This window comes from Leguminivora glycinivorella, chromosome 21, assembly GCF_023078275.1.
Source record: "Leguminivora glycinivorella isolate SPB_JAAS2020 chromosome 21, LegGlyc_1.1, whole genome shotgun sequence".
Classification (NCBI taxonomy): Eukaryota; Metazoa; Arthropoda; class Insecta; order Lepidoptera; family Tortricidae; genus Leguminivora; species Leguminivora glycinivorella.
The window spans coordinates 11,147,605-11,161,719 of NC_062991.1; the positions used below are offsets into that span (position 1 = coordinate 11,147,605).

The 14,115-nt window shown below is 34.9% G+C and overlaps 1 protein-coding gene across 1 annotated transcript in view; it reads right to left on the bottom strand.

Annotated features, from left to right (window-relative positions):
• Window positions 1-14,115, bottom strand: part of LOC125237403 (rho GTPase-activating protein 190) — a 109,962-nt gene that overhangs the window by 11,173 nt on the left and 84,674 nt on the right. Inside the window, exons 33-34 of the mRNA XM_048144439.1 lie at window positions 9,870-9,977; window positions 373-453 (exon numbers count right to left, since the gene is read on the bottom strand). Coding sequence (XP_048000396.1) covers window positions 373-453; window positions 9,870-9,977 — 189 coding nt within the window. The remainder of the gene's footprint in view (window positions 1-372; window positions 454-9,869; window positions 9,978-14,115) is intronic.

Genomic DNA, 14,115 nt, shown 5'->3' on the forward strand with positions numbered 1-14,115 from the left:
GCTGAAAGTGCCGCCCATCCCCTCTGGGTTACCTCACAGTTAACGCCTGTCAAAAATGCGAGCAGTCGACCTATCATATTTCACTCATACAAGCATAGTACGCGTTCGATATTTGATCGCCAGTGTCCCAGGTGTGACACAAGTATACACAGTGACAAGCGACCATTTGTTTAATAGCTATTACCATACTTAGTGGATGACCCTACAAGTAGGTACTTAAATACATTCTTTGGGAGTTTGACAACAAAAAAAAAACTCTATAATTAAGAACAATAATTAGGCTGTGGTGGATAGTATTTGAAATCTCTTTTAATCTCAGTCACAATAAGCCCTTGTCTGAGATAACACAAGTTTTGTTCACACTGAACTTACCTGCGGTCCCCAGTTCGCCGCTGAGGCCGTACTCGCCATTTGCGTTGAGTTCTTCTTCGAGTCTTTGCTTTTCGAGAATTCCTGAAGACAGAAAATAATATGATAAGTAAGTAGATAATAATAGGTATGTGACTTTTTCCATCAAAAGCCCATATAGTACGTTGCTTCTGGAAAGTTATGTATGAAAATATTGGCATAATTAATGGAAGATTTTTTTTGATTGGGATATGTACATTATAGGCCGAAGTTATTTTTCATCAACCCTCCCCATCTCTCCCCCTCTGCGTCACCCCTCTTCCCCCCCTTAAATAGCCGAAAATGCGGTTTTTCGTGATTTCTGACAAAACCGTTGCAGATACAGAAAAAGCGTGTAGGAACAAAGTAATCCTTAATAAATTTACTACAAATCATTCATTGACACTTTGGTTCTAGCACTTATAGTTTTCGCGTGATCCATCACGAAAGTTGGTCCTTTGCTGCAATTTTCTTTAGTGAATGTTAAGTTTTCTCCCAAATTGCTTACGAAATCTGTTTGATATTACTAAAATATTATAAACTGAAAATGAATTTCAGGGGGAAAAATCACTACCATGGGTGGAACTTGAACTCACGGCTTCTGGATTGAAACTCCAGGGCTCTACCAACAGCTACCAAAAGCTCATCCCCAGTCATCGATATACTATATGGATCAATGGTACTCCTAGCGACTACTACCGTGAAAATATTACGTCTTAAATAGTTACTGTAATTCCAAGACATATTGGAAATTCCACCCATGGTAGTGATTTTTCCCCCTTAATTTTATTTTAGTCATGGGTTACAATATTTTAGTCATATCAGACAAATTTCGACGATTTCGTAAGCATTTTGGGCGAAAACTTAACATTCATTAAAGAAAATTGCAGCAAAGGACTAACTTTCGTGACGGATCACGCGAAATCTATAAGTGCTAGAACCAAAGTGTTAATGAATGATTTGTAGTAAATTTATTAAGGATTACTTCGTTCCTACGCGCTTTTCCTGTATCTTCAGCAGTTTTGTCAGAAATCGAGAAAAACCGCATTTTCGGCACTTTAAGGGAGGGTAGAGGGGTGACGCAGAGGGGGGAGGAGTGGGGAGGGTTGATGAAAAATAACTTCAGTCTATAACGTACATATTTCAATTAAAAAAAACCTTCCATTAATTATGCCGTAATTTTAGCTAATTTCCCCCTACTAATAAGGCCCTCATACGGTACATTGTCATCCAATAAAGGTTGCATAGTTATAAACTTGTTTTTCTACTTAGCTTATTATTTAAGGCTGTTGTTTTACATAAGCTTATCTCATTGTCAAATAATAAAAACTTTTTACAAAAAAATACAACCGACTTCAAAAAGAACAATCATCATCATAAGGTTCACCTTATAAAAGTGCTAGTTTTCGAGAGAAACTATACTCGAGTTACTTAAGAGGGGGTAGAGCAGGGAGAATTTTCAGAATCTGTCAAATTACCCCATTACACACACAAACACCCTTCACTCACACTACCTCAATTTACTGTGAAAGGTCAGTGACCCTTAATTTTTTTCAAGAGTGTTATTTTGAGTTTGTAGTCAACTACTTACCTCCTTTGAGAAATTAAACTGTAAAAAAGGTAGTATACAAGAAGACAGAGAAAAAATTCGCATCATCTAGCTTTCCTTCTCTGTTCATGTCTCATGTGACTTAAATTTACCTAAATATGTAGATAACGTTCCTTACTCAGTTGATTGTTTATCTAGGTGTATTTCAAATTACTTTGCACTTCATTTTGCGTTACTTTTCTATACTTACTTAGATTAAAAATCGTCAGCCTGCCTATCCCCGCAAACATTATTCAAAGTCGTATGTGAAGGCCGATACCTCCAGGCAGACAATTATGGTCGCGTGATAAATGATAAAACATTCAGCCCTATCGCACTATTTGTAAGTGCAATAGGGACGGTCCGATGTTTTATCATTTATCGCGCGACTATGATTGCCCTGCAGGTCTTCAGAGGCCTGTGCTGTGCATTACGTATATGCGGGTTGTATTAAAGACTATCAGATATTTTCTTTATTCTTTTTGGTCGTTAGGTTTTTTATCATTTAGTTTGATACAAAATAAAGTATGTGTATAAAATAAAAACCTAATGAATAGAGTACAGCTAGCAGCAGTCAAGTCAGAGACACAAAGAAAGACAGGGAATATCGACGCATATCTTATCCCAATACCGCCATCGCCATCTGCATCAGACTCTTTATCTTACCCAATTTCCGAGTCTCTTCTCTAAATTTCAGTTTCTTGAGTTGAAAATGTTGAAACTTATACTTAGTAATAAATAAAACACAAAAAAAAACATATAAAAATCACAATATAATTTTAAATTATAGCTTAGGCCCTGTACCAGTTGCAGTCGCCACGTCTGTAAAGTCCCTTGTAGTTTCTTTTAAATGGCTAAATACCTAGATGTTATGTCATAAACATCTGTGACGTGACTGAAAATTAAAAAACATCGCTCAGAGATAAGGTTCAAATTAGCATGGCAAAAAATACAACAGTGCAGTCAAAATACGAAAAAGCAAATGTCAATGTCAATATCACTGCCGTATTTCAGACAATAAGGGCTGTTTTCTCAAATATGAAAAAATCTCAAAAGCAGGACTTTATAAAGACTTTCTAGGAAATATTGTCTTCGGTTACCGCGATAGTTACTCATGAAATAAAACTTTGGAAACGGATTAAATCGCGTATAATGAATTTAAAATACATCCCGACGTTTCGAACTCTTTACAGCGTTCGTGGTCAACGGGTGACTGAGGAAAAATTAAAATATGCAAAAGCTACCCACTTACAAGAAATATTAACGAACCATGACCACAAATAATATAGATTTCTAAGGCAGGTTCACACACTATTAATAAAGCCAGTTATACAATATTCAAGAAATTTTACCATTACTCTGTTAAAAAATAATTAACCAATTAATCTACACAAAATTGACAAAGAAACAAACTGCAAATGTCCAACACCATACAACACAAATTTTAAATTCATTATACGCGATTTAATCCGTTTCCATAGTTTTATTTCTTTCTAGGAAAATTATTTTTAACTTGATAGGTAGACCAATTTATAAAAGTTGTACGAAAAAAAATTCTGAACTAAGTTTGTAACTATAAATGAAAAGCATTTTTAACTTAGATTGCATATTTTAGTATCGTAACGATTTTTCTTTCAAATAAAAAAAGAATTATTAGAATAGATTCACGGTGTCTACCGTAAACTGGGGTTACATTGACCAATTTGGGAATTTAAACTTCTCTAGCTTCTACATGTAATGGGTAGCTATAGCTAGCTTCTACATTTAATGGGTATTTTTATCCATTAAATGTAAAGAAAGAAAAAAAATGGGGCCATCAACTTTTTTAGTCTTTTCCTGCTAAAAATCTAGAAAAGTAACAAAATAATGTACGCAGAAAAAAAAACTATGAGATCAAACTTAAACTGACATTGGGGTTACTTTGATACCCTATGTTTTTTTTAATGGTAATCGAATGTAACCCCTTGCAAAAGTATTTTATCTCAAGAAAAGATAAAAAAACGGTTCGCACAGTCAAATATTAGAACTCTTTAACGCTATTTTGGGGTTTCTTTGATCAAAAATAAAAATTACCTACCATCTTCGAAAAACCAACTTTATTATCGGTATACAATGGTAGGTATAGCTAAGCAGAAACACATTTCTGGCAAGCTACTTAATATTCACTGTGAACCTTTTACTTGAATACCACTACGTTAGTTTAGAAGTTATTTAAACATGAAAAATAGCAACAAACTATGCTTATATTTTAACACGTTATCCGCACTGCCCACGACCATACTTACTTGTTCACTGCGTCAGAGCACCATTTATAAAGGTTGGTTTAAGGTTATCATATGTGTAGATTTCGATAAATTTATTTTATTAATACATAACCGACTACTCACCAAAAGGGTCAACCCTAGCACTTTTCCCTATTCACCCCAACGTTAGGGTGAGCGAAAATTACTAAATAAAACGACATATTTTCAAAGACAAACCGAAGTTCACACCGCTGGAAGATTTTTTGTGTAAAAACACATATAAAAACATATAAACATATAAAAAAGAACATATAAAAAAAGTGCTATCGACGTTCAAAAGTCGGTTTTGGTCCTATTCAGCACAAATTACGGTAGTTCATACCCGTTCCGACCCCATGTACCCAAAATCTTTAGAAAACGATGTACTAAGTAGCCCAAATTGCAGCGCCGTCTCTAGATGAATTGGGTTACTAATTTATGCAAACTACTTAAGTCGCAATAGATGTCATTTCATTTAGTATTTTAGAGGTAACTAGTAAAGATAATTTAGTTTTACAATTGTGTGAAAAAAGATTCTAATTTGGCCAGATTTTTTAACCGACTTCCAAAATTCAAAAGGTTATAAATGTATAGTTTTTTTTAATATCACTTCTGTAGGCCTAGCACATGATTGCCGCGGGAGTATGTCGCCGCGAGATAGATGCCACGTCTTCTTCTAACTGTATTAATGACATAAGGACGGGTAGTCTATCTCGCGGCGACATACTCCCGCGGCCATCATGTGCTAGGCCTACTGGTCCAATTTCAAACCCCACAAATATTAACGGCAAACTGATAATGACATTAAGTTTTTTTGAAATAAATTTGCGACATATGTGGGTAGTTTAGTAATTATAGGCACCGACTGATTGTGGGTAGGTTTATATTTTCGCTCTCTGCTAATAAATCTTGTATGGAACGGACGTGTTTTCTTTGGTGCCTCTTCATCAGTGCTGATCTTCGGCTGGGAGCATACCTTACAAAATTAAATGCCAAAAAAAAAGTTTATCAGTAAAAATTACTTATTTGAAAATAAAGTCATAACCGTTTTCATGCTTATACATTGAAATAGATATCACGCACGAAAGTAAGAACGACAAGGCCCCCTGGTGGCTGAGCCGGGAATCGAACCCGCCATGTCTCTCGCTATACCGTAATCCTCTAAGTGCCACTTGCACCAACGAAGATGGAGGATTAACCTGAGGGTTAACCCACTATTTTACATGGAATTTGACAGTTGACAGCCCACTAACCCTGAGTTAAGTGGTTGGTGCAAATGGACCTTATAAGATTCATATACGAGGTGGTCAAAATGTGCCTATCAGAGATAATATACACTAGAGAAATTTCGTTGGGTACCACACGGCGGGCGGGTGGCCTAGTGGTAATGACGTTAGCTGCGTAAGCTGAAGACCCGGGTTCGATTCCCGGCTCGGCCATCAGTAGGCCTTGTCGTTTTTTCTTTCGTGTATGATATCTATTTCAATTTATGTATGTATGTATGTGAACACTTTATTGTACATTAAGACAAGTTAGGACATATAAATACAGTATAGTTATGGTGTACAAAGGCGAACTTATCCCTATAAGGTGTCTCTTTCAACCTTTGAGCGAATTGAGAATTTATTATTTATATAAACTTGAAAAAGAACAAATTAAAAATTATTCAATAAAATAATTTTATTTCTTCCATAGTTGTATAGTTTCATACTTATGATTTTTTTTAAAGTAATCCATTTATATTATAGCAATCATGGGTGAAACGTAGAGGTTGACAGAAGTGTAACTAACATTTCTAAATGTTGATTTCTTGTATCTAGTCTAACTACGAAGCAATACATTGACTTATAAATTGCATCCATATACAGAGAGGTCATTCATAAAAACATCAGTTTAGGTAAGTTATATATCTTTTATACAATTTGACAACCATTGACCACACATCCCAATGCACCCCTCTTCCGACCCTAATCACCCCCTTCGTACCTCTATTCACCCCCTTTGCGACCCGATTCCCCCCATTCCTGATCCTATTCACCCCTCAGGCCGCGGATATTTATCCATCAAATTGAAATTGAAATTGAAATCGTCTGTCAATGAAAAGAAAATTGTAGTAAGTATGTATGGAACATAAACTTTAGAAGTGTAGGTATACACTACATTCAAAAGGATAACGAACAAATTCTGAGCAAAATTTTACACAAAAATAAAGTTAAAATGAGTAAATAATACAATAAATTTAAATGCCAACTTTGACAGACATTTTCATGCCCCTAACTAAATATATTATTTTCCCTGGAACTACGGAACCCTACACTGACCGTGACCCGACGCGCTCTTGGCCGGTTTTTCTTCTCAATGAAATGCAGAGATAATAAAAAATTACACCTCCCAATTTATAATAATTTTTTTTTTGCAAAAAATTCATTTTTGGCACAAGCTTTACCTTAGCCGACTGTACCTTTCTTTCAACAATCATCTTTTGCTCTCCGAGATGTTTCTAAAAACCCCTTACTCAATGGGGATACGACGTTTCATAACAGAGTTCCTCTGACCACCTTTCTGCTCCATCATCAGATCACCTCCACGATACCATAATATTGCATTGTCACGTGATTTACATATGTGTGCAAAATTTCAGCTCAATCGGAAACCGGAAATGGGTCAAATTTAGCTTCTACGTTTTGACCCAAACTAACAAGGCAAGTTGAATAAAAGCTTGTAAAAAGGCTTCTGATATCAGATTTGTAATAAGTTTAGTTGTCATAGTTTAAGAACAGATGAGACAGACATATGCAATGACAATATAATACGTGTTTCGTGAGATGTCAAACCACCTCATACAATTTACCGCTCTAAGGCAACTAAGGTAGGGTTTGTTATTGCACTTTAATTACATATTAATGATTTCTAGCCCGTAAGATATATATTTGCTTTAACAATGGATAGATAATTATGCGAGTGAGAGTGTAATTTAGATTTTTATAAGGAAACAAATATTTTTAAGCGACCCGATCAGATATTTATACGAATAAGGACCCTCCCACATCTACCGTCTCGCGATCGTAGCGTCGGGCCAACTGTATGGCTAAGCCGCGCCGACGCGACGCGGCGTCTTTTTCCATACAGTTGGCCCGACGCTACGCTCGCGAGACGCTAGAAAGAGAGACTATGTTTTTGCCGGTCACGAAGCATCACAATTTTTTGCCGGGAATATGTCGTCATATACTATGGCCTCTATAGAGAATCGGATATATTGTCACGGCCGTTCATAGTCATATACGTATGCTGGTGACTGTTCCATGAACATCTGGTCTAGTTGAATGGAGAAGTGCCATTCAAGACGAGCGTTACTTTCTAAACAACGATGAACTTACGCTTACTTACGTGTTCGTGGTATGCACAGGGTAATCTTTAATGAAATTAAAACATTTTTTAGGGTTCCGTAGCCAAAATGGCAAAAACGGAACCCTTATAGTTTCGTCATGTCCGTCTGTCCGTCTGTCCGTCTGTCCGTCTGTCACAGCCGATTTACTCGGAAACTATAAGTACTACAGTGATGAAATTTGATGGGAATATGTGTTGTATGAACCGCTACAAAATTATGACACTAAATAGTAAAAAAAAGAATTGGGGGTGGGGCCCCCCATACATGTAACTGAGGGATGAAAATTTTTTTTCGATGTACATACCCGTGTGGGGTATCAATGGAAAGGTCTTTTAAAATGATATAAAGTTTTCTAAAAACATTTTTCTTAAAGTGAACGGTTTTTGAGATATCAGCTCTCAAAGTCGTAAAAAGTATGTCCCCCCCTCTATTTTTATAACTACGGGGTATAAAATTCTAAAAAAAATAGAGGTGATGCATGCTAATTAACTCTTTCAACGATTTTTGGTTTGATCAAAGTATCTCTTATAGTTTTTGAGATAGGTTGATTTAACTGTAATTTTGGTTAAATATTTGCTGCTACGGAACCCTTTGTGCGCGAGCCCGACTCGCACTTGGCCGGTTTTTTATATAAAAATTTGAACAAGAAGCACACCATACGGAATATTGTATTTAATAAATAGGTACTTATATACCCGCTCGCATTTCCCTTTCTTCTATTCTAAGTAAGAATCGATTAATAAGTATCTAAATATGTAAAAATAAATTAAATTATAATTGTTTACATACACAGACACATTGACAGAATTTGACGTAGGTGCTGTCATATATATTTTTAAAATGACGTACTGTTAATACCAGCGTAATGAAAATTTATTCCAATGAGTAAAAGAAAACATGAAACTCTTTTCAATTTAACCGAACTAGAATGAAATCATTTATACTCATTCGGTTGTGTTCGTTATTTTCTTTAATAATGTGATATATTTTTATTTATTTTTGATGCACAAGCCATGCATCTTTATACTTTAAATGAGATTGGATCTCCACCTGACATTATCGACTTACCCTATTTATTTTGAGCACAGTTTTACACTGGTATGGTTTTTCGTGTACGTACACGATTTTCTGTCAAAATATTTGTCAAATTTAATTGTCAACGCGGAGCGACCGGCGACACGTCTGCCTCCGATGAGCCGCTCACGGCATCTAATCGAAAGGAGAATTCTGACAGCAATGGCGAATGTATGGAAATTTTACGATAGTTTAAATTTAAGGTAAAATTTCTTTGTTGCCTTTGAGAGGAAAAATATAAAAAACCTCAAAACTTGTAGTCCATTTATCTGGCTTTCAGAATCACATAATGTTATAACTAGAGTATTGAATTTTTTTAACAAAGTTTACTAAACGGCGACATACGTTTTTCTCATTTTAGGTCAACTTTGTGTGGGTTTAGTTATTACACCGTTAATAATTGGAGATTATGAATAGTCAAAAGTTGTAGACACACTCTTTAACATAATAACTACATTTATTTTATTTCATTTAATTTAGAAATGTGAGCAGCATTTGTTAAACGCCGAATGCACTTTTCGAGGATTTCGTACGACCCCCTCTTAAGATAACACCGAAATCACCATACATGTGCCTTTAAAAATTGAGGAGTTCCCTCAACTCTTCATGGATCCCATCATCAGAACAGCTCCAGATTAATATGGGACCACCTTGGAGGTAGCTCCTTTCAAACAAAAAAAAGAATCATTGAAATCGCACCACGGGTCTCGGAGTAATCAGGTAACATACATAAAACGAACCCGAATATATAACCTCCTTCTTCTTTATTTTCAGTAAAGAAGTCGGTTAAAAATGGAAATTTCAGATTAAAATAAGACAAGAATGTTCTTAAAAAGTTTCTTCTTTCTTGTCAGACGCAGAAAAATCCTGGAATTTGTAATAGGCTAGTTTCCTACTAGTCAAATCAGCTTCTTTTTATGAACTGTCAAAACGATTTGTTAGTATGGAATTACTATGCAATACTGAGGAGTGACGTCACGGTCAATTAATTTACTTTATATCTTTCGCTTTGACTTATGAAATAGAAATTATGTTTAAGAATATCTACTGTCCATATTTTTCTTCTAATTATGTGGTGCTTAATTTCGTGCACTGCATAAAATATTTTATTTTAAGTGTAGGAAACTAGCCTATTCTAATGAAAACAAACCTTATGCCTGCGATCATGCTTGCTGAAGGGATGGTGCCTTCTCCTGGAGTCGGGAGCGCTCGATGATGAATTGTCTTGTGCCGACGACGGATATTCTCCCGCCAACATCTGTAAATTCACAGTAAATTAGATAATTCTTCAAGTTGATATCTAATGTGTTGATAATCAAAAACGCATCCACGACGTTGAGCTTTGTTTTAAGATTGCTTGCAGTCCGTAAAGAGTATTTTACTGTAATATCTAAAGATCGTTATCAGCGTGCTGTATTGGTGGCAGAGTATGGTTGACAAAAAACAAATACACAAGTATTTAAAACAATACATATACTTAACAAATTATGAAATATATACATATTTATAATTACTTAGCCAAATTATTGAATAAATAACTAAAATTTTTTCAACATATTTGGCTGTCAGTCGTTCACGTCGATTAGAAAAAATCCATTTTAAATAACTAAATGACCTTTCTACGTTGATACAAGTTACAAGAAGGTTGTTATAAAATCTTGGTATTGTGTCATTGTATCCATACTGTGAATGAAGATACTGGGATTATTCGTGCACTTTATTACACTCCTCCGTGCTCGTCTTACTTCGTGCACTACTTTTGACTTGAACTACTTGAATAACAATTTTAGATAATTAGTCGTATCTAGAGTGCATTTGATTATTTGGATTTAAATAATATAATTACACTTCGCGTAATGTATTTTTATGGCATACATAATTAATGTCATTTGACGTATATTGTTTTAAAAATATAGGTGTAATCCTAAGAAGGTAAGTATTTATTTTGTAGTTAAGAACAAAGTGAATATTTAAATGTATCTGTTTTTTTTTGCCAACCGTATCACTTGCCACGAAAAGTGCACCCTGATAACGATCTTTAGTAATATCTCACTAGGTCTTCATTGGCTTGAAAGACAATATGACATCAGTCGCCACTTAATATCGAATATAGGTACTTTGCTCTTCATATTTCTACCTACTTACACTACAGACTAGTAGAATAAAGTCTGATCATCCTAAGTTTTGATGCCAAATGCTACGTCAAATATCAATCTTATAGGATGTTTCACAATTTTGTAGCAGGTTAGCGCTGTCAGAGACTCTCTTTATTTTTTTTTCTCTGCCTTCAATAAATTAGGCAACTTGAGTTGTAGAGCTATCCGCTATGTCTGTTTTATTTAATGTTCTAGAACACCTCAACATTGCTGTACGAGTTTCGGGTTCTTTACTACAATCTAACTTACCATATTGACAAAAGGATTCAACATCATTATCACAGGATAAGCCAACTTAAAACACACCATACACAGTACACACATATTTCTCAACAAAGCATTACAATAGACAAAGAAAAAACGTATTACACTACGGCACGGGACATTAAACCAGCTATCTAACTGTAGGCTACTAAATGATCACGGTCCAGCCATGACATTAATCTGAGGCCATAGATTAGAGCAAGACACAGCGATGGGATTTTTCATTCGCACCTATGGTTGTTGTCGCCTTAGAGTTAACAAATGTGGACAGACCGCTAAGATGATCATGCCTCACTCAGTTTTAGTACTTATATCCTGGTAATCCGGCCATGAGTAATATCATTGTTTACTTTAATGATAATTGCTAACTAGAGATGGGCGCTGACGGGTAAATACCGGGAAAATACCCATATCTACCCAATCTACCCGGTATTTACCCGTATCTACCCAAATGAGCGGGTATAAAAAATAATCTATGAAATTAAAGATTATTCTTAATTTACATGACTGAAATATATTTTTCTACTAAAATAAATATATATATTTGACTAACTAATATTAAAATGTTAACAGAGATTCCAAATATTCCATATATCATGTGTTATTTACCACATTCAATTAAAAACCAACCACCACCTCCAACACCTCTGGTGTTTCGGGTGTCCATGGGCGGCGGTGATCGCTTACCATCAGGCGACCTGTCTGCTCGTTTGCCTCCTATCCCATAAAAAAAAAAAAAAAAAAAAAAAAAAAAAAAGTTGTATTCCCCAGATGTTTTAGGCCCACTAAGTATTCAAATAACTTACTTAACTTAAACACGGTGGACAGACAAATTCAAATTCATTAGCCAATGAGGTCACAGCTTTGCAAAACGCCAGGTAGTTGCATCCGTATTTGAAGGGTGCAATAAGTCACTTGACCGGTCAGTTACTTTTTTTTATTTTTATTTATGGGATACTTATACTTTAGTTTGTACTTAGTTAAACAAGCGCCACGTCCATGTGTGATTTTAATTAACACTTGCTTTGAATTCGGACTGTAATAATGCCTTCTATGTGACTTCGGCTAGATAGTAGGCTTTACCAAACAAACAGCAAGTAACATTTTAGTGCTATAATTCTGGTTTTCGACGCTAAAAGCTACTATAGATGTCGTATAAAGGTTTTCGCGTGACCGCCTGTCGTATAAAAGCCTCCAGTAACACCTTTTAGCTATATAAGCTTGTACCGCTAAAAGGTGTTATTAGGAAGTGATGTAAACGTTTATATCACCATTTTATAGAGCCGCTATAGGCCTGGTCTATAACAGGATCAAATATGACTACTATAGGTCTATATTATTGTATAATAGTGTTAGGAATCACTGCTATGCAAGCAATTTGCGCTACTAAGGTTCCCGACAAGCCGCTATAGTTGTTGCGTTATACAGCTAAAAGGTGTTATTAGGAAGTGATGTAAACGTTTATATCACCATTTTATAGAGCCGCTATAGGCCTGGTCTATAACAGGATCAAATATGACTATTATAGAACAATATTACTGTATAATGGTGTTAGAAATCACTGTTATGCAATCAATTTGCGCTATTAAGGTTACCAACAAGCCGCTTATAGTATTTTTAGTAGTTGTGTTTTAACAGATTTAAAACCTAACTATACCACTATTTTGGGATATAGTGGCTTTGGAAAACACTGCTATAGTATTTAACACTGTATAGTAGTGATATGAATACCATTATAGAGCTATTTTTATAATGAAGTTTTCAGGATACGTTTATATAGCTTTGAAAAGGTTATAGTCGTTTTCTAATGCCTTTTATATCTCATCGCCGTATACGCCACAATGACTCTTTAAATATCACAGACCTGTTGAATAATGATTTCGGTATCTCTTTTAAAACACAATAGCGTTATAGCTGAGTTTACTATATGTTTTATAAACCAAATCAGATATATAAGAGTAGAAAACGATTACTTTTAAATGACAATTTTGACCTTAAAAGGCTGCTTTATGGTGTTTATACATCGTAATTATGAAATCAGGCCAAAGATGCGGTATCTGGTTCCGTACAGTGTTTTTCTAGAAATTAACTTTAAAAATAGGTACACATAGCGACCAATTGTAGTTTAGATTTGTCATACTAAAAAGAAAACAACATTTATTAATACTGTTTAAAAGATCTTTCTATAGTAAAACATTGAAAACAAGTATTGTTTTCTATATAAAGAACTTATAAGTTAAACTGGATCATAGTTAAATTCTCATGCAACCCTAATTGAATCCACAATGGCAGGCTTATGGCAGTGAATGCGTATGATAAGTGATATAGTCGAACTATAAAAGCGTATGTTTTACTTCTTGGATCCATAGTAGAAACTATGGTGCCAATAATTTTATTGTATTAAATTATATTTATTTATTTTATTCAAAACATGTATAAATCGAGGGCGCATTTAAAATACTCCATTAAACTAATATTCTTTTAACGGTAAAATTTCCATCGCATACCTTTTTGCAGTAATGATGGAAGTATATGAAATCCAAATTATGTTAATTGACACTAAACTTCACAAGTTCACACGCCACTTTTCGTTAAGTTCCTCGTTTAGAACAGTTTTTGTTAAATATTACACACATTAAATTATTTTAGAAATTTCGCATTAAAAGGGACGGCAACTGCTATTATAGAACAAAATAACCTGTATAACGGAATCTCAAATGCTACTATAGCATACATTGATACTATAATAGCGTTACTGTGTCCTCTATGTCAACAAATTAGCACAATAGTCATCATTACATCACCATTATAGACCTTAAACGTCACGAATGATACTGCTATAGGCCTATTATATCACTAAATGGCTGCATAATTGCGCCAAATCGGCTCTACAGTACCAATATAGACTATTTATAGGACCATTTAGTGTGATTTAATTTGGTGTCCTCGACCACTACAGGACCAGAAATTGTTACT